Source organism: Mastigoproctus giganteus, chromosome 9 (genome assembly GCF_048544385.1).
Source record: "Mastigoproctus giganteus isolate SK-2022 chromosome 9, ASM4854438v1, whole genome shotgun sequence".
Classification (NCBI taxonomy): Eukaryota; Metazoa; Arthropoda; class Arachnida; order Uropygi; family Thelyphonidae; genus Mastigoproctus; species Mastigoproctus giganteus.
In genome coordinates, this window is record NC_143583.1 from 158,128,869 (window position 1) to 158,150,946 (window position 22,078).

General features: G+C 35.3%; 1 protein-coding gene across 1 annotated transcript in view; it reads left to right on the forward strand.

The window, feature by feature from the left end:
• LOC150080841 (uncharacterized) overlaps positions 1–22,078 on the forward strand; it is an 852,072-nt gene that overhangs the window by 123,668 nt on the left and 706,326 nt on the right. Inside the window, exons 3-4 of the mRNA XM_090381010.1 lie at positions 577–711; positions 17,057–17,101. Of these exons, the coding sequence (XP_090237136.1) occupies positions 577–711; positions 17,057–17,101 (180 nt within the window). The remainder of the gene's footprint in view (positions 1–576; positions 712–17,056; positions 17,102–22,078) is intronic.

Sequence of the window (22,078 nt, forward strand, 5' to 3'; positions counted from 1 at the left end):
CCAGAGAGAGTTGGTGCCTCCGTAGCCAGGTGGGAAGGAGCAGCAGTGCGTACCACACGCTTCTTGATCAGACCGGGGTTCGAGCCCGTCACCACCAAATACAGAGGATGCGGAAAGGTCAGGGAATGACCACCGCATATTCCGGAGCAATATGGCCTTAGTTGCTAATGCTCCTAAAAACCAAACAACAACAGCATTCCAGAGCAGTAGAACATTGTGCCTTCTACTGCTTTGTTACATTTAATAACATTGTCATTTTGGTACCAGGTGATTAGAATAATAAATTTATATTAGTAGTTATTTATTAAAGGTATTATCCTTGACATAATATTCTTCCATCACAAAGTAGTCATTTAACTAGATTTTGGAAATTATTTATTTCCAAAAAGAAGAAATAAAATAAATAAGCAGTGTCTGCAATCAATACTTGAATATAAACTTCATTTGGCATAAGATGAAAGCAAAATGGATGTATTTATGGAAGTAATTTTAAATAATCTTTATTAGAAACATTCAGATATCTTAGTTAAATAATTTTTATCACCCAAATTAATATTTATTATAAATATGAATTAGGGTGTACCAGGTATTGCTGGCTTGCAGGGACCTCCAGGTTCACCCGGAGAAATAGGACTTGAAGGGCCTTTTGGCCCAATAGGATCAAGAGGAGATTTAGGTGAACGAGGCTCTATTGGACCTAAAGGAATCAGAGTAAGTCATATGATATATAATGTGAATGCTTTAAAAATAACTTTTCATAAATTTATTACTTTTTAGTGAATTTGATATTATTGTCCAAGAGAAATTATTACTTTGAAAATATGTTTAAATGCTATTGAAATAGTTCATATTATGCTTATATTGGTAGCTCCTTATGCTACAAGGAGCCTGGTAGTCACGGTGACTGCATCTAAGTACTGCTGGGTTTTTAAATGCTTGCATTAGGAGTTTAAGGTGGAAACTTAATTTTTGTTAATTGTTAGCTTTTTTAATAGCTTGTGAATTTAATTATAATTTGATTTAAAATTTAATTTCCAGTATTTTTAAAATTTAATTTCTATAATTTTGTAAAGTTGTTTTCTGTAATATTTTGTAAATTTAATTCTTAGCCTTTATGAAGTAGATTAATTTTCATTATCTGCTTAATTTCTGTAATATTTTGTTGATTTATTAATGTAATATTTTGTTTCAAAGTTAATCCTATAATAATTTTTAAAATTATATTCTTACCTTAGTAATCGTTGTCACAAGATTCATGTCAAATACTTTGTTACAGGATCAGGGCCGCCTCAGGTGGGTATGCGAGGTAAGCGGTGCTTACGGGTGGCAATTCAAGAGGGCGCCGAAAATTTTTTCAGTATTGTTTTCTGATTGGTTAATGCTTATCAGTATTCAACATTTAGGGCAGCAGTTTTATTTTGCTTACTGGTGGCATATAGGAACACAGTGCTACTGCACAGGATATTATGATTTTGATGGGAATGGCTATAGGTGATTTTCTCTTTGGGTCATAAGTTCATTGCTTTTACAGTATTCATGTACAGCATGGCATGTATTCAAAGGTCTGATGAATAAATTTGTCAGATGCAGGGAGTGTGCTGATTTAAAACTAAAACCTGATGCATTGCTAAACGAAATTGAATCACTGATAAAGTAAGTAGATGTTTTAGAAACCAATAAAATTGGAGACTTTTCAAAATTTCAGTTGTCTGTTTAGGGTAGAATGATCAAGTGCAGATTGCTCTGGTTCAAAGAACATAGTTTTATTGATGGGCTCTATTGTCAAGTAAATGGGTAACATTTTTTATAATAAGGATAGGTGAACCTAAACCAGAGTGTGTATGCTGCCAGATGCTAAAATTGTTGGAACTGCATGCAAATGATATTGTAGAATCAGGTACATCTTGTCTTCCCTAGAAAAGAAGGACAAAGTGAAATAAGACTGCCAGAAATTCAATACTTACAAAAAAAAACAGTCAGATAAATCTACTGCAGCAAAACCTAAGTAATGTACAAAATCATACAATCTAATTGTAGAAGCCTGTGTAGCATCTCTGAACTAAAAGATCTATTTGTTAAATTGACCCATTGCCTGAAGTTATAAAAAGAAAACCTTTTTATAACTTCAGGCATCTCCCAAGTTTCCCTGTCATATTTTTTATTATACAGAATCATAGAGTCCCCTGCTTGTGGAGGAGTGGCAATAATCATTAAATCTGCCATAATGTCCAGACACATTACATTATAAACCTCTTTACAGGTGGTTTCTGTATTGTGTAAGTTTGTATTCCATCATCATATCCTTGTTCTCAAACAGAACTCAAGAATCTTATCATGAAACTTCCACCTCCAGTGTGTTTACTTGGTGGTTTCAATGAACAGCATCCATTGTGGAGATCTACTACCATGGATACAAGGGGGAAAACTAATTGAGGTGTTTCTCGATGATCACCACTTAATCCTGTTGAATACTCCCCAACCTATATTCATTTACCAGTTCCACTTCCTTGACATACTTTACCATATGTACATTATCTCTTTATTTCAAGCATGGAATGGAGAGTGTTGAATGACCCATTTCACAGGGATCACTTCCGTTTCATCTGTTTAATTCAGATGCTGGTAATACTAGTCCCTGAACAACATATGAGGGGTGTTTGAAAAGTTTGTGGCCTGAGTTTGAAATGGTAATGGTACAGTGTTAAAAATTGCTGTGCTTAATGTATAACACTTTGAACAGTTACCCACCAAGTTTCATGCAGTTTCAATAATGTCTTTTTTTAATTATAGGTCCTGAAGTCAACAAAGTTCTGTGAACGAGAAACCTTTTCTTATTCACACAACCTTTTCTCATTCACAAAAACAATCACCATGCAGTCATCCAATATTTTGGAAAAAGGGGACTAACACCAAAGCCAGTTCATGAGGATATGGTTTTACAACATAGAGGGAGAATGTCTCTTCCTATTCCATGGTTAAGAAGTGGGCAGCAGAATTTATATGAGAGAGAGAGAGAGAGAGAGAGAGAGGGGGAGAGAGCCTGGAAGATGACCCATGCTCTGGAAGACCTGCAACGTCCATCACTTGAAGTTGTTAAGGGTGTGCATGATCTACTGATGAGTGATCGATGAGTGACAGTTTGGTACACTGTCAATGTTTTCAGCATGCATTTCAAATGTATACACACATTCAGACGAGATGATACATAACAGAGGTTAATAACAGATAATAATAAGAGATGATAATAGTAGAGATTCTAACTATGAAAATGCTGTCAGCACACTGGTCCCCTAAGTTATTAACCACAGATCAGAAATGTACATGAGTTGTCAAGTAAACATTTGCATAATTTTCAAGCAGATCCAGCAAATTTCTTTTCAAGGTTTGTGACCATGAATGAGACATGGGTCCATCACTTTCAGCTAGAGACAAAGGAGGAGCAGTCCAAATGGTGAAAACACAATTCTTCTCCCCCCTCTAAGGAAAGTGAAGTTTATAAGTAGTTTTAAACTCTCTGCTGGCAAGGTGATGGCATTGGTTTTTTGAGATTCCGATTTGCATCAAAACATCTAAGACAAACATAGAGGGCAAACCCACAAAGGACAATACACCTGCTCACAAGTTTGTCATTGCCATGGCAGCACTGAATGAGTTCATTGACTGTCCTCATTATTTAAATGTCAAAAAAACTACTCATAAACAGTTATATAACTTTCAGAAGCTATTAAATCTGTCATATTTTTGGAAATAATGCTAAATTTGATGAGCTATTCTGATACTTTAAAGTGCATTCATCTGTGTGATAGAATTTAAATATATTTTATTTATTTATTGTTTGACTAATGGCATTAATGCTTCATGAACAGGCACAGTTTTGCCCAAGAGGCTTTTGTGTCCTTAAATCCTAAACAACAAAAATCTTAAAGAATTAAAATTAATGTTAATAAAATGCCCTTATATTTTGTATAAAAAATAGAATTAAAGAAAAATAGAATATTATTGAAGCAACGACAAAACAACTGTAAAGAAATGTTCTTGTTCATACTCTGACATGACCACCAGGTTAGTGGAGTTTACAATAAATTATCAATACAAACATTAATCATGTTTATCAGTCATGGGCTTGAACCCTGGTCCACTCAGAGAGTGTGTGCTACTGCATCCTCGCTCCTGACCACTCAGCTATGTCAGGCCAGTTGTTCAAGTAAGCTGCCATGCAGTATATATGAAATATCAGAGTTGTTAAAAAATTTTCAAAAGGTTTTCACAGTTGTAATATAGCTGAAGCTATCTGTTTTATCAGAGTGTTGTCACTAAAGGCTACCTGCTATCTGATGAGGATCATTTAGTTTAAAAGAGGCTCTTTCATATCAATCTCATCTTTTAAAGGTTAAATAGCCAGTTAATCTTTTGGCAAGGCCATCTGTTTGAAAGTAGTACATGCAACACCTGGGCAACTTTTTACAAAGGAAAGTTTGCTCTGATATGAGAATTAAAACAATTGCATTATCGATACAGTTTAAATTCTACTAGCTGCAAAAACAGATGAGCGGACAAAGAGAGTCCTGCAGACATTTTATTTTCCTTGCATGAGCTAGTAACCAGTTTGATGTCACTTTAGAACAGCTCAGAGAAATGAAAAATGTATGCCTCATTAAATCTGTGTCTAGTCCATAAACAGTGTCTTACTTATTCTCACAAACAATAGACTTAATTCGACACAACTGAGTTTTTTTTGCTGTCATCATAATTAGTTACACATCTTGTCAGGTTCTGTGACTGAAGTAGGAAAAAAAAATGGATCATGATAGTATAGTTATCATGGCTGCAAAAATGAAACTTGGTGATCTTTGTTATTTTGAGCAAGAAATTCATCAGATTTCTCCACAATACATTAAAAGCAAATGGCTGACCGGGCTAGCCGGGTGGGTAAAGTGCCTGCCTGGCAACCCAAAGGTTGTGGGTTCGATTCCCGCCTCGGGCTTGGATCAAAGTACAGTCTGTCCTCGTGTAGCACGATAGTTGCGTTCCTAGAAATCCTCGTGCAATGCAAAATCGTGCAATATAAACGACAGGCCCTATGGGAAAAGTAGGGTTAGGTGCCGACCACCCAAGATTGAACACACATTTGGAACCAAAACATTACCAAACACAATAAATAATCGGGTAATTTTAATCGTTATAAAATACGTAAGTATTTTATAACGATTAAAATACGTAATAAAAATAATATTATATTATAATAAAGTATTTTTAGTATTTTTTAATACTAAAAAAGTATTTTTTACGGATAAAATACGTATTTTATTCGTAAAAAATTTATTATATTAAATAAAATAGTCGTAATAAAATACTTACGTATTTTATAATACGTAAGTATAAATTATAATACGTAAGTCGTAATAAAATATTGCTAATGCTTTTGCTTCTATCGTAAGCAAACTTGCTTTTTGTTTGATTTTCTATCCAAAGAGATGACAGCCGTTCCATCTCTTCCAATTCTTTGTGTCTTAATCTAATGGATTTTAATTACACTTTGAGTTGTTTCCGCTATGAAAGTTGTTTTTATTTTCTCTGCATTCTTTGTAATTCTCCGCGTTGCCTCATTTAGGTCTGTAGCACGTGCAATATCACATGGTCTTTCATTTCGCTCAAAGCGTTTCACAATTTCATATTTTTTCTCTATCGACAGAAGAGGACTGGCCATAAGCCTTACGGGGGAAACCACGGTGGGCCGGAGGCCGGTGTGATTTTGGCCATAAACCGTAGTATGAGGCCACTATAAATTTTCCCGGGTAAGAATTTTTGACCCAGTCCGCCTCTGTTTATCATTATTGCTTTTTTTTTTTTTTTTCATCTCTGAATCTGCAGTGTCTTATCCAGGACGCTTCCTTTTCACACCTTTTAAGTATTTTACTAATTTTTAGGGAATAAAGCACAATTACAAAACGAGGAGGCACGCTTGATACACATAAACAAAGCTGTGCGCGTATAGCAACTGAATAAAGAACACCTTAAAGGCCGAGATACACTATTAATTAACACCTCGCATTTTACTAAAGCACATTTTTGGAGGTTACTACCATAAAACAATAAAAACAATTTCCAGTTGCGTTTCTGCTAGTGGAACCTGTTATAAACTGGTAGTAAACTCCATCTAATTGCATTTGCGATTATACCGATAGCTGGAATTGTGTTGGTTTTTACGTTTTTATGGTGAAATGTGTTTCCCCTTCACTGATATAAAATACATAAATACATTTTCAGAATCTTCTTCATTCCTATCGTGTTGCGTTCGGTAGGGGTGATTCCGCGTTCGACTGCCATTTCTTGTAAACACAAAGGCGAATCGTGTATAAGCGAATTCGGTTCGTGCTATATAAAATAACGTTCCCCTATTTATAAATTGTGTATGATCGAATTCGTGTAATGCAAACACGTGTTATACGAGGACCGACTGTACTGCAAAAACCTTGGGAGGTGTATTATGGACACAGAAGCCTATGCGCCAACAACTACCAAAAAAAAAAAAAAAAAAAAAAAATGTCATACAAACTGCTAAAGATTGCCTCGTTAAATTTATTCCTTAAGAAGAATGGTTATTTTTTTTTTCTGAAGTACGTCCATTGATATTCTTACAATATTTTCCGTGGCTATGTTTATTGTTGATAAATATAGCCTAACCCATGTCATTGATAGTCTTGAAATACAGACAGAAACACTGCCCTTCTCTATCAATAAATTAGGAAACGTTGTTTTCCTTGTCAGTCACAATTACAAAAGACCAACGAGAGTGGTCTTTTTAACTGTTACAATATGTGCTGAATTTCAAAACAGTTTGATTCAGGAAAACTTTAACCTAAGGTCTTTTTTTTTATGTGGTAAAAAACAACAACAAAAAAAAAAACATTTTGTTTAATACATGTTGTACCATATACTGACATAATTCAATGAAGTGTTAATATTTAATATACTCATAATGGAAACTTTATAAATTTATGAATAAGTTTGGTAAATTGCAGACTCAGTTTGACAACCAATGACTATCTATGTGAATGCCTGAAAAAAAGTGTTTTTTTTTTTTTAAATCTAGTCGAAAGGCTGATAGTGCAAAACACAATTCATAGATAAGTTGCCCAACTGGGTTGTTGCATGAATTAAATTAAATATTTAACTTTAAATATGATGGTATTTGGAGACCAATTCACCATCCAATAATGCTATTTGGAGAAAATCTTTTGTTGGACCAAAGGGAAACTAATTGATTTTGCAAATAATGAAAAAAATAATAATAAATAAAAGATAAACAGAGTTTTCAGTAATTCTCAGTATTATTGAAGGCAAAGAAATAGATACTTTGCAGATTTATTTTATTTTTCTTTTTTCATTCTGTCAATTTCAGTATGAGAACCTATCAAATGTTATTATGAAAGAAGGAAGAATTGCTATGTGCTAGTCCTTGTTTGGAGAAGTGCCCTAGAAATCATGAAGTATAACAAATTATGCTTCATGAACTAAGTCATTTTAAGAATTTTAATAATTCCTCATAGCACAAGTGTCAGAGAATATACACCTTGAGCACTGTATATAGGTCTGGAGGCCTCATTTTAAGAAGGATGTAGAGCTGCTGGAACGAGTACAGAGAAGGGCAACAAGATTAGTGAATGGAACAAAGTTTCTCTTACGAAGAAAGGTTAAATTTTGAAAATTACAGTGTCTGGAGACTAGGCACCTGCAAGGTGATCTGATTGAGGTGTATAAAGCCTTGAATGGTTTGAGCATGCCCAGTGTGGATGGGATTCTTCCTCTTGCTCAGAATAATTGCCTGAGAGGGCATAAATTCAAATTGAGGAAAGACAGTTGTAAGATAGATGTGTGGAAGTTCGCCTTTAGCCAGTAGATGGTTGATTGCTGGAACAAACTTCCATTTGTCGTAGAAGTTGATAGCTTAAATAGATTCAAGGCAGAACTAGACAAACATTTGGAGTGAGTGGATGGGTGAAATGAGAAGGTGCTTTCTTGCATCATGTGCCTATGCTAATATTTAACAAGCTAAAAAATTCAAACGAAGTTCAGATCCTTCACCTTTGGAAATGCTCTTGAAAGCCAACTCTGAATATCAGTGCCATTGATAGGAACAAAAATTTGATTCAGCAGTTTTAAAGATGTACAAAGTCTGTTTCAATATCTTTCTTGAAACAGTCATAATCAGTTGACATCTAAATGACAGTACCAATAGAAATCCACAATTTTAAAGTATAATATACTAGTAAACAATCCAATGACTGTATATTAATATGAAATTTGTATTTTTGTCAGAAATTAATTTCTAGTGCAGTGTGTTCTTTAAAAAACCTCTTACTTTTCTGAAAAATCTATTTTCCCTTTGTTTTTTGGGATGAACCCTTGCTTTTTGCTTGTTTTGATCACAAAGCCTGTTTTGTGCCTGCCTACAAATACTAATCTCTACCTTTTTGAAAGTCAGAAGTTTGCAGCTATGTGTACTTATGTCCATCCCCATAAGAAGTCTTATAGGGTTAAGTCAGAGCTGTGTATGTGTTGGGGTGCATTTTATGCATTCCACACCTATCAATCCACTTTGAAAAATTTGTAACATTGGCAGAGTTGGGTAATATCCCATCCTGCAAATTTAGAGATTCAGATTTATCATAACAAGAGATAACTGGCTATACTCTTTCCTTTAATGTTTCAGAATAAACAACCTTTGCAGATGTGCTATCTTTCACCTTTGCATAACTTCCAACTCTCCAGATTTATGACAAGGAATCATTAATTTTTACTCAGTTTGATCTTTCTGTGTCTCACTGTCATAATAATAAATAAAAGAAAAAAAATGGCCTACATATAAAATTGGATTTTTTTTTTTTTTTTAAATTTTACAGATTTCTATTTAGAATGGGATGTCAGATGTGCTGTGGCAGTTCAAATTATAAAATAGAAATGCATGATAATAGTGTTGTCCTCTGTAATGTATGATATTTCATTGGAATTGAATTTGCAAAGCTAACTAACAGTGTCTTTCAGTAAGATACCAAAGAAATACAACATATTTTCAGAAAACATCTATGCAAGATTTTCGACATATTGTAAAATGTAAAAAAAAGTAACATATTTGCCTTGCATACTGTATGTAGAAGTGATATTTCAGTTCCAAGCGGTTGGGAAACATGATGCAATTAGAAATAGGCAGAAAAATAAGCATAAGGACAGCAAATAGTGCATAGCAACAAATACAAAAATAGATTTCTTAGTGATAATATCATGTTTGCTGAATATTTATCTGCATCTTTTGTCTAGAATATACTTAGTGATGACTGAAAAATGGGCCATTTTTTGATTGCCACAGATGATATAATCAAAGTGATGCAAAGCTATATCACACTGTGGTGACCTTTTGAAATAAAAAATATAAAATCAAAATCAGCACACTCTTAGTACTGGCATTGGAAAGTGATTCTAGGGCAGTGATGTCGAACCTGTGACACGCATGTCAACGGTGACATGCCACAATGTTTTGGGTGACACGCCAGTGTTCGCCAACACCCGACAATAACTATTCTATCTTAAAAAAGGCCTACGAGGTTGGGAAAGTTCATATTCATAATAACTACACTCAATACCAACCATGAAATTAAATAATATTTAATTTAAAATATAAAATATGTACATGTAAAATAAAAACTTGTCTATTTACAATAATATAATAAAATTGCTAAAAATATTAAAAGCTGTAACTAAAATCCTTCAAATACTAAAATACCGGTGACCATAGCTTTTGGAAGCGACTGTCTCCTTTCTCTCTTATGTTGAGAAAGGAGATGGTCGCTTCTGAAAGCTATGGTCACCGGTATTTTAGTATTTGAAGGATTTTAGTTACAGCTTTTAATATTTTTTAGCACTTTTATTATATTATTGTAAATAGACCAGTTTTTATTTTACATGTATATATTTTAAATTAAATATTATTTAATTGCATGGTTGGCGTTGAGTGTAGTTATTATGAATAACAACCATTCTCCCTGTGTGAGTTCAGTTCAGCTTTTGCATTCATGTGAACAAAAAAGTCATTAATTGATGTTAATCAAATCAAATGCAATGTGTTCCATATATATTTTTTTCAGTTTAATTCAAAATTGCTATTAAAAGTAGGGTAATTTTTTATTGCACTATTTTAAGCCCAATTATCAGTGTGCATATTGTTTTCTCTATTGTAAATCACTGATTTTTTTTTTTTTTTACTCTTTCTCACCTTGTACTTCTGCATAATTACAGTTTTCATCCTGTTTGAAACTGTTAAACTGTTTTTAATAATGAATCTGTTTTTTTTTTTTTTTTATTACTATTATTTTACATGTGTCTGAGTTTGTTTTACTCGTATTTCATTTTTGTAATTATTTGATGTTTCAATTTGTAATATATAACACCACACATGATTGGACTGTATTTTTAAAAAATAAATGAATATGTAAAGAATTATTTCTCTTTTGTTCGGGGGGGGGGGTGCATGCCAGTGGAGTCAAGTTAGGCATTTTCCGAATTTTTGACACCCCGAGCCTAAAAGGTTTGCCATCATTGTTCTAGAGGATACAACATTGGACATCTTCTGAACAATCTGAAAGCATGTGAGATTCCTTCAAAAAACTAGTTACTATGGCACTTTGATAATGTATATGCTATATAGGCCCAAAAACTGGAGTAGTAAAGGTATTAAAATAAGAGATGGAATACTTGGTGTTAATAGGCAAGATTTGTCATCTTATTAATTTGTGCACTTAAAAGGGAGCTGCTTGCATTCCTGAGAAAGTATATGAATACTTGGTGGGCATTTACTACTGTATAAAGTGCTAAAATGAAAGATAGATTTAAACAATTTCATCTAATGCATGCTAATGAAGTAAGAAAAAATTGAAGCATGTGTGTGCACATTTGCCTTCTGTGGTTAAATGTGTTACTATACTGGTAGAATTGTGTCAACTTGGACTAGTTTTTTTTAAAGATGAGTTTAGAAGTTGTGAGAAAAGCAATTTGAGAACTTTAAGTTACCAAACTGGGAAGTACGTCAAGCAATCACTAGCAAGTGGCACCGACTCATGTTCAAAATCTAGTTCATGATGCAATAGTTTTGAAAGAAGAGAAATTATGATCTCAAAAAAAAAATTTCTACATTGCAAATTTCTGGTAAGAGTAATCCTAAACAGGCCAAGCAAGCTGATAATTCTAGGTATATGTTATCCTCATTTGTGCAGAAAGTCTGTTTCTTTCTCTCTTCTGGCTTGAATAAATCAATTTGTTTGTTTCTTTTAAATGTTATGCCAACATTTGAAAACCCGAACATAAGCATTTCCACTGCCAATATTGAGGAGAAGATTTTGCTCAGTGAGGAAGCACTTTATGGCTGTATGTGACTGTGTGGTGCATGATTTTCTATTGAAAAATAATTTTTTTATGAATGTTGACGTAGCACAAATTTCATCAGTTGGTATGGCATAATTTTCAAATTTGAAATAATTTGTGAAAAGAAATAGATGAAGAGCAAGAGATGTTTGTAGCATCAGTTTCAGTGTGAGGGCCTACCATATACTATTATGATGAAGTACTGGGTAACAGAGAATATTCAGCCAGGACCTTCTCTTTTCTGGTTAAGCTTTGGAAATGCTCCTGACTACCAAATCTGGACAGCAGGACTATTGTTATGAACAAAATTTTGGCTCAACATTTCTGAAGATGGCAAATCTGCAATAGTATATTTCTTGAAGCAATTGAAATCAGTTGATGTCTAATAGCATATCCAAACAGAAATCAGCAGACAGGAAAACATGGATTCTAATTTTGAAGAGTATGCTGTACTGATAAACAATCTTATGGCTATATATTAATAAAAAACTAGTTGTACCTGATGTAACATACGCCATCTTTCTGATTATAGTGTAAATAGTTTAATCTAGATCCTTCAGTCCTCACCATTCTTGTTTAGCGGTGATATAATTTTACAGCAGTTACCCGTGGGATATATGTATATGTCTCTACTTGCGGGTGGTTCCCAGTCTTCTCCAACAAATATTGCAGCAACCTCCATTTTGGATGTAGGTGCATTATATCATCTCTTATCTAAGTCTGTGTCTTCTATAAATGCCATGCCTACATTCATTGTTGTATTTGCCTGGGTTATTTGATGCATTTGTTTATATGACCCAGAAAATGGGTTAACTTGTCGCAGCATCTCGTCCAATTGTTGCATTACTTTGGCCCTACACCCTTGGTTTGATTGTTTTTCAAGATTGTTTTTCCAGTCTCGCTTCTCTTTCTTCAGCGTTTTCTGTACATCTTTGTAGTCGTTGAGTCTTGTTTCAGTCTCTTATTCTATTAGATCTCCCCTCTAATGTTTCATTAGTATTTCTTCTACATTTTCTCAAAGTTCTTACACACTGTTCAGGAATTTTTACACTTCTTAAAACTTAGAACAGTTTATTAAAATTGAAGACAGATAAAATAAACAGTTAAAATAAACATACGTCGATGGGTTTCAGGCATAGGTTGCCTTCCTTCAGTTGAAAAATTTTAGTACAAAAATTAATAAAGAATGCATGGTATGGTGGTCATGCAAAGTAAACAATTGGCAGTTGGAAAATTTGAGCAGCATGCCTAAGCGTTTTATATATATAGATGTGCATTTTGCCATTGAAATTTAATTTATGTTACAGTGTGGACTTTAAAAACCTCCCTTTTTCTTATCTGTGTTATTACCTTTGGATGACAGCGATGGAAATGTCAAGTGTCATAAACCTTGTACTTCAACAATTGTATGCCAGCTAGACTCTTCCGTGACATAAAAACAAGTAAAGGCTATATGCTTTGGTAATTAATTGTATGTGGGAGATGCATGTTCTAATTTTAAATTCATGTGTATATAATTATTGAAGACGCTGATTCAGTAAAGGGCATGTGCTCTTTACTAGATTAGTGTCTAGGCTTACCCTGATGCTGGATTTTTACTTTTTCTGCATAATAACTAACAAAGCTTTCTGTAATTTTCAAAGACACAATCAAAGAAAATGCTTTTGTTGAAAGGTATTATTCAGTTTCAGCGGTATGGACCAAGTGAAATTGGAGAATCAAAATTAGTATTAGGAGCAAATAATTCAAAGAAGCAAGCCTATCAGCCAAAAAAAAAAAATAATAAAAACCTACTCGCCTCTTCTGTGAATTCCCTCTAACAAATTGCTTAATCCTTAAATTTATTCATACTACCCACTTCTACAACACCAGATGGAAGTTTGTTCCAATGAAGAACTACCTGCTGGTTGAAAGCAAATTGCTGCATCCTGCAACCAGCCTTCCTCAATTTAAATTGGTGTCTCCCCCTCATCTGGGTTGTCTGAATAGGGAAGATTCTATCAGCATTTAGCTTCCTTAATCTCCATTTAAAACTTCATACACCTCCAGATTTCCTTGCAGGTTCCAGATTCTGCAATTTACAAAACTGAAGCCATTCCTGGTAAGCGCAGAGTGGTCAGGAGTGCAGCAGCACATACACTTGATTGGACCGGGTTGTAGTCCGTGACTGCTAAATATGATTAACGTTTGTATTGATTGATTTATTGTAAACTCCACTGACCTGGTGGTCGTTCTGGAGTATAAAAAAGAACATTCTTGTTCCCTTCACCAATCTCATTTGCTCTTTTCTTCACCTGTTCCAACATGAGGCCTTCAGACCTGTAGGCAGAACTGAAGATGTGGCCTGACTATTTCCTTGTGCAATGAGATAATCACTTCCTTATCCCTGCTGCCAAAATTCCAGTACAGGTAGTTCCTGATATTGAGTTAATTCATTCTTAGAGTGCACTCGTTAAAGCGAAAACTCAAAGTGGGAATTTATTTCCCATAGACATAATATTAAAAACAGAGGTTACGTTCCCAACAATGAAATTAGTTAGCTAATTAGTTTGTTTAAATAATGATAGATTATCCAAAGAAATGAAAACGTAGCCTATAAAATCAAGCCAATTATAATAATAAAGAAATTATTTACGACTTACAAATGTTAAAGCATGTTTATTCTTCATCATCATCATTGACTAAATGCATACTCGTTGATCACTCATTATTGGCTTAGCACTTGTTGGTTTGTTGTACAAGAAGCATCTTCTTTAGAAATTCTTCAAGAGGTGTTTGTTTCCAAGATAATCTTCTTGGAAACTGATATATAATTATATATTATTTTTCTTTATAAATTTCACGATAGCATGCATAAGCATTTTTTACCGGAATGCACAAATTGCGACTAACATGATTTGCACGGCGTAACAAGTTTATGAAGCTTAAACAAAAGAGAATGAAGAGAAGATTCTGAAAATTTGTTTTTTTTTTATACAATCGAAGATTTCAGTAAAGGGGAAACACATTTCACCATAATAATGAAAAAAACCACACAATTCCAGCTATCAATATTTTTGCAAATGCAATAACGTGGAGTTTACTATCCGTTTATAATTGCTGCAGTAACAGAAAAGCCCAATAAACTGGAAAGTGCAAATTGTTTTTGTTTATGGTCATGACCTCCAGAAATGCTTTAGAAAAATATCACAAAGCCGTTAAAAATTGGTTCTAATAACAGAACATATGATAACGATCAAAGTGTAGTGCATTTTAATGATTTGAATTGGTAACTAATACAATTTACACTATAAAAATGACCTTTTAGAGTTATATAGCGGAAATCTCAACTTCCGAGGTCATGGAACAAATTACCAAAAAACAATATGTTATTGGGTTCACATTACCATATTTTCACAATATGATCGTGTCTCTGGAACGTCGGATTAATATTGTAAAGTGGGTTACACTGTATTGCATAGCTATGCATGTGATTCGAAATATGGGATTTTTCATTCATTAGCCATATGGTGCAAGGAAGCCTGAGGCTTTTGCTGAACCAGGAAAAAAAAATTTCTGAATTACCCTGAGAGAGAGAGGGGGGGGGGAAAGAAATCACCAAGAAAGATAAGAATGATGATATCCAGCTCAGGACCCTGGGTGTGCCAAGCCCATACTCACCAGATGTGAGCCCCTGGATTTATGAAGGTTTAACATTAATTTTTTTGCAATTAGTGTTCATATTTTCGATTTTGTTGATACTTGGGAAAAAAAAAACATAAACCCCGGGAACTTGTTAAGTGGTAACTGCTTGTATATCTTTATATCATTGAAAAAATGCAGTGAGGTGTCCTAGCAGCCTGTCTGCACTGCTCATAGAACTTCATATCTAACTGCACAATTCCCCCCCCCAGGTCTTTTTCATTCTCCACCTACTACGAGTGTGGAACCACACAGTTGTATCAGATTAGTTGGTATGCAATTACCCATATGCAGTACTTTTCATTTTGTTGCAATAGCATACCCTAATTACTATCATTAACCACCCTGCTGGCATTCGTATCATCTAAAAACAGTAGCCATCAGCCTGATATACCTTCATTAATAAATATAGAAAATACTGAGTCTAGCGCTGAACCTTTGGACACTCCACTAATAACAGTAGTCCAAAAAGAGTAGTGAATATTGATAATCACTCTTTGTCTTCATCCACTCAACGATCCCTTTATTCTTAGCAGTAACTTGCTCCTGTTGCCACACTGTTCCAATTTGTACAGGTCTTCTATGTGGGACAGTATCAGAAGCCTTTTCTGAAATCTATGATAATCAAAATTATTTTTTGCATCCTTATTCTTTGTTACTGTGTCATTGTACCCAATCAGGTTGGTCAGACAAGAATCTCTTGTTAACAAATCCATGCTGTGACTGCAGTCTAGGTGGTCCTGCATTACTTCTTAAACCAGTGACCCTATTATTTTCCCTGTAACAGAAGTCAAGCTTACAGATATGTAGTTATTTACTTCACACTTTGATCCTTTGTGAATTACAGAAACATTCACGTCTCCAGTTCATAGGGACCTCCTCTAATTATGTTCTCATAATTATGGCTGAAGGTTTGCTTACTTCTTTTGCTGCCTCTTAATAAACTGCTTGAGATCTTGAGGGTGCAGTTGGCTCTGGATTAAGTAAATTCTCTAAAGAAATATGCAATTCATAAGTATGAAGTTAGTATCTATCTGAATCATCTGTCCTTAACATAATTCCATCTATAAATGGTTTTGGTACAGAATGTCAGGATTTATTGGGATATACATGTACAAATAGCTTTTGCAATTAAATGTTATCTTTACTGTTCCAGAAATCACATATTGGTAATTGTATTTTTTTTATTTATTTTATTTTTTAAAAATTTTTATCACATGGTAATTCAGTCTTAGAGAAATGGTTTTAGTTTAAGGAGGATCCTAATTTGCTAATGATCAACTGTGATCTTTTTGCAGCTTGTGGTACTACTGTGTCTTGTATTTCATAGATTTTCATGTAATGTACATGAACAAAGGATTGGCAAAAGTCCTGAAATATTATGCTTTAGTAGTGCATATGTATAGCATTACAGAATTAAGCTGATCATTGTTCTATCATTATGATTGAAATTTAATTACACAAGATAACTATTGAAATGCACAAAGACCATTGCTTATTAATGACTGAATTAAAATAATGTCATCTACATTTTATTATACCGAGTACATGGCCAAGAAATTATATTAAGAAATTACCAAAATGACTTAGCCACATACCTACTATAATGATTTGTATAAGACATGACTTTATAGGAAGAAGTTACTATAATTTCTTAACCATATTTCATTTCTTATAGTATAAGATATAATTTTGTTTCCCTACAGGGTATTGTTAGATGTTAATGTTTAAAAGTCTATTTCAGATTGTATTGCACAAACCGATTAAAAAATAATTTGGGTACATTTCTGAAGTGATGTGAATATCATATGATTAATATTTTTAAAAATATCATGAATATTGTAGTGATTGTTTAATTTTTTTTTTATATGTATCATATGTGTTTCTTCTATCAGCCACCAATTAGAGTATTTTTAGTTGCCTTAGATTTAATGCTTATTTTATTTTATATTTTTAATAGGGTCACATGGGTGTATCAGGTTTTACAGGTGCTCCAGGTATACCAGTAAGTAATTTGCTGTAAATAAAAGCTTTTTTTTTTTTTTTTCTCTCTCTCTCTCTTCTCACATGGACAAAATAGCAGTAAGTGAGGTTCCCTTAATGTAATATTTTAGGGTTGATAATGTTAGACAATTTGTAAGTAAAGGATGCTAAAAAGATTGTTTGTTTATATTCTCTTGTTTTACTTTTGTTAATGAAACCATTCTGCATTTATGTATGTAGCATTCTGTAGCTGATTGGTTAGGAGCTGGAGTGCAGTAGCACATGCTCTTTGAGTAGACTGGAGTTCAAGCCCCTGGCTGTTAAATACCGTTGATCTGCTTGTTGTTTGTTTGTTATTTAGGAGCATTAGCAACTAAGGCCATATTGCTCCGAAAATATGCAGTGGTCATTCCCTGACCTTTCCACATCCTCCGTATTTGGTGTTGATGGGCACGAACCCCGGTCTAATCAAGAAGCGTGTGTTACACACTGCTGCTCCTTCCCACCTGGCTATGGAGGCGCCTGTTGATCTGCCAACCTGCACTGGACTAGCATGGCAGATTATGGTCCATTTTCCTCAACATGAATTGTTGAGGAAGCTTGCAGTGGACTGATAATGGCTGCTGCTTACCTTACCTTATCTTATGTGAACTTTTACAAAGAGAATATGTGAACTTTATAAGATTTCCATAATTCTCTTTTTCTATATTTCATTAGGCTTTTTCATATCAGATTTTAGAAATTTAAGGAATTGTCATCATCATCAAAGTTTGCAGATGATATGAAGGTTGGGAGGAACAGTACCTAGATAAGGCATATAGGCTGAAAAGTGACAATCGGATTTAAAATTGAAAAAATGCAAGGCACTGTATATAGTATTCCCAGAATAATGTACCAAATAGCTGGAACTACACTCAAGGTAGTGAAGAAATAAAAAGACCTGGGGTAGGGGAGGAGTGATTAATTATACAGTCCAACACGAAGTTCTTTAAGCAGTGCACATACTGCCAGAACAGTTCATGGGATTTTGTCAATGATATTCTGAAATTTTGCTGACAAGGAGGCAATTGACCCATTGTATAAGAAAATGGTTAGGTTGCATCTTGAGTGTAGATCCTATATATCTTTCCTAAAATGAAGTTTGAAGACCTGCATATAGGTCTTCAAACTTCATTTTAGGAAGGATATGGAAAGATATGAAGGAGAGATGGCTTCTACAGGGATGGGATACACTTAAATAGAAAAGGTGCAAGAATATTTGCTGATGCTATCAAGGCAGCATTGGGTGGGTCGGAAAATTGCTAGCTTGGTGGGACACACAGATTACTAGATTAACAGTAGCTGGGTGAAAGTGATTCTTGCACTGCTTCTGTTGGAATGAGCAGCAGCTTAGAAAGCAAGGTGCTGAGGATTTCAAGGACTGCTAGGAGTCATCATGGAACAAGTAAATACATGGGTTGTGTTAAGGTAACCAAGAGTAAGACCAGGTGCATGTATCTTTTGGACTTGGTGCATCATGACCTTCGCCGTTTGCCCTTGTACCATAAAAGCCTCAATCAGTCAAGCATGTATACTTGCATGTACACAAATGCTAGGAGTATAGTAAATAAATTTGTTGAATTTGAAGAGATCAAAGGCAGATATTGTTGGGATATCAGAGACATGGTGTCACACACATAAGCAGTGCAGAATGAGAATTTGGGGAGTACAATGTGCACAGGAAGAATTGATAGGACAGGAAGGGAGGAGGGCTTATGCTGTTAGTAAAGAAACACATAATTTGAGGAAGTGCTGCCAGTTGACATGGGTGGACAGTGCAGTGTCCAGTCAGTTTGGTGTGACATAAACAACAGGAAAGCAAAAATGAGAGTAATAGTGTGTTATAGGCTTAATGATTCTGATGGGTACAATGATGTTATTGTTATTTGGTTTTTAGGAGCATTAGCAACTAAGGCCATATTGCTCCGAGGATATGCAGTGGTCATTCCCTGACTTTCCGCATCCTCCGTATTTGGTGGTCACGGGCTCGAACCTCGGTCTAATCAAGAAGCGTGTGCTAAGCACTGCCGCTCCTGCCCACCTGGCTATGGAGGTGCCTTGTACAATGAACAACTATACAAATGCAGTGGATAACTGAGAAATAGTGGGCCAGTAAATCAGAATGTGTTATAATGGGGGATTTTAACTTCCTAGATATTGACTGCAACTCAGTGGCATATCTAGGTATCATTGTAAGGGGGGGGGGACATGGCAACCAGGTCCAGGTAACATCATAAGGGGGAGAGGGGGCATGGCGGCCAGGCTTTTGAATTTTTTTTTTAGAATCCTCCTGCATTCTGTTTCTTTAATTTCAAATTTTTGGTTAAAGAGTGACGTATTCCCCCTCTGCCCACCTCTGAATACACCCCTGCTGCAACTTGTGGATTGGTCACTTGCACACTAGCAAGACTTTTGTGGATTTATTGGGTGATTTTTTTTCTACAGCAGTATGTTCAAGAGGCAACTAGAGGGAGTAATAGTCTTGATCTGATTATCAGCAGTGATTATTCGTTCATTAAGAATTTGCAGATAAAGGAACCGCTAGGTGGCAGTGATCACATTTTACTGATGTGGGATTTACTTAAAGATATAATTATCATCAGGGGTAAAGGAAAGGATTTTTGCTTCTGTAAAGGTGAGTACAGTGATCTCTGACAGTTTTTAAACTCTATACAGTGGGACCAACTGATGATGTTACCAACAACAGATTCTAAATGGGAAGCATTCAAGGAATTAATCTAAGAAATACTGTTCAAGGTATAGGCCAAAATGGATGTCAGATGAACTAATGAGACCTGTGGCAGAGAAGAAAATTCATGGGATGCATATAAATTATCAGGCGACACAGAAGACCATGGTAGATATAAGCACAGTAGTGTGCTAGATCCAGCTCGCACCAGCTGGTTGTTCAATTTTCAAGAATTTTTTGAGCCAGTTGTTAAACCAACAGTGGCTAGAAGCATTTGGGCACTATTTGGTGACACGGAAAATCCAGCTGGGGTGTTGCTTATTTCGGCATACTCTGTGCTTCCTTCCCCCCATCCCCTTCCCTATGCAGCAGCTTGTATAGGGATTATCTTGTGTTTTTTTTTTTTTTTTATGTAAACCCCCAAACACGAAAGGTATTAGAACATATAGTACTTAGTACCGTGCTTGGGTTGGAGGTTGAGAAGACAAAAGAACATATTGGACTTGAACTTCTGCAGACTGTAATTTTCAGGAAATATGTTTGAAGGAAATTTGTTCCAGAAAACGGCAGTTGAATGAATAAACGAGGAAGATGAAAGTTGGTTTTGTGAGTTTGAAGTTGGACAGTAAATGGATGTTGGCTGGTGGCAGCACATGTTTGGACTGTTTTGAAAGAGAGCAGGAATTATAGAAGAAAATTCAGAAGAACAGTGCCCATGGAAGTATCTGTAGAAAAGGCATGCAGCAGAAACAGTGTCTATGAGACAGCGAGTGGAGAGACTCTGTTAGAATGGAGTCATTAATTAACTTAACTGCCCTCTTCTGAATGGAATCTAGAAGCTTGAGAGAGGTTTGGAGGCACCTCCCCAGATGTGGGAACAATATTTCATGGCAGGGTGGATTTGCGATTTGTACAGAGTGAACAGCTGTTTGGAAGAAAAGTAACGTCAAGAGCGAAAGAGAAAACCAAATTTTTTAGATGCAGACGAAGCAATATTTGTAATGTGCTTGTGCCAAGAGAAAGATTAGAAGTCAGGGTAATCCCCAAAAGAGATTTATCATTTTGCCTAGAAATCAGTGTCACCAAAGATAAACATAGAGGCAGAAGAATCATTTTTGCGAGATATAAGACAAGACTGAGTTTTAGAAGGATTGAAATCAACTAAGTTGTCTTTGCCCAACTGGAGAATTACCTGGAGATCGGCATTTAAGGAATTGGTAACAACTATTCAAGAAGTTGAATCTGATTGAGCAGGCAAGGTTTCTCAAAATGGAAAGTGGAATGCAATGTGCTATCATCGGAAAAACTATGGATTTCCAGTCAATGGTAGAAGGTCATTAATATACAAGAGGAAAAGAACTGACCCTTTGGGGACACCAGCATTAGTGGAGAAGTTAGAAGACAGAGAGCCATCTACCATCACCCTCAGTGAGCGACCAGAGAGAAAACTGGATAACCAATTACAAAAAACAGTTGGAAAACCTGCTCAATCAGATTCAACTTCTTGATTGTGCAAGGCTCAAGGGGTAGAATTTTTTTCAGCCTGGACTGTACTTGTTAACAGGAGAGATTGCTTCTACAGGGATGGGATACACTTAAATAGAAAGGGTGCAAGAATATTTGCTGATGCTATCGAGGCAGTGTTAGGTGGGTCGGAAAACTGCTAGCTTGGGGGGAGACAAAGACCAATAGATTGACAGTAGCCACTGGCAGAGGTGAAAGAGATTCTTGCACTGCTTCTATTAGAATGAGCAGAAGCCTGAAAAACAAGATGCATGGTATTTCAGAGACTGCTGGGAGCCATTGCGGTACAAGTAAACACATGGGTTGTGTTAGGGTAGCTAAGAATAGAAACAGGTGCAGGTATACTTGCGTGTACACCGATGCTAGGAGTTTAGGAAATAAATTTGATGAATTTGAGGTATTGCTCAAAACATCAAAGGCAGATATTGTTGGGATATCAGAGACGTGGTGTCACACAGATATAAGGGATGCAGAACTGGAATTTGGGGAGTACAACGTCTACAGAAAGGATAGACAGGATAGGAAGGGGGGAGGGGTTATGCTATTAGTTAAGAAACACATAAAAACCAAGGAAGTGAAGCCAGTCGACATCACTGGACAGTGCAGTGTTGAGTCAGTTTGGTGTGAATAAGCATTGGGAGATCAAAATTGAGAGTAGGAGTGTACTATAGGCCTAATGACTCTGATGAGTATAATAAGAAACTGTACAGGGAAATAGAGTGGGCCAGTAAATCAGAGAGTCTTATA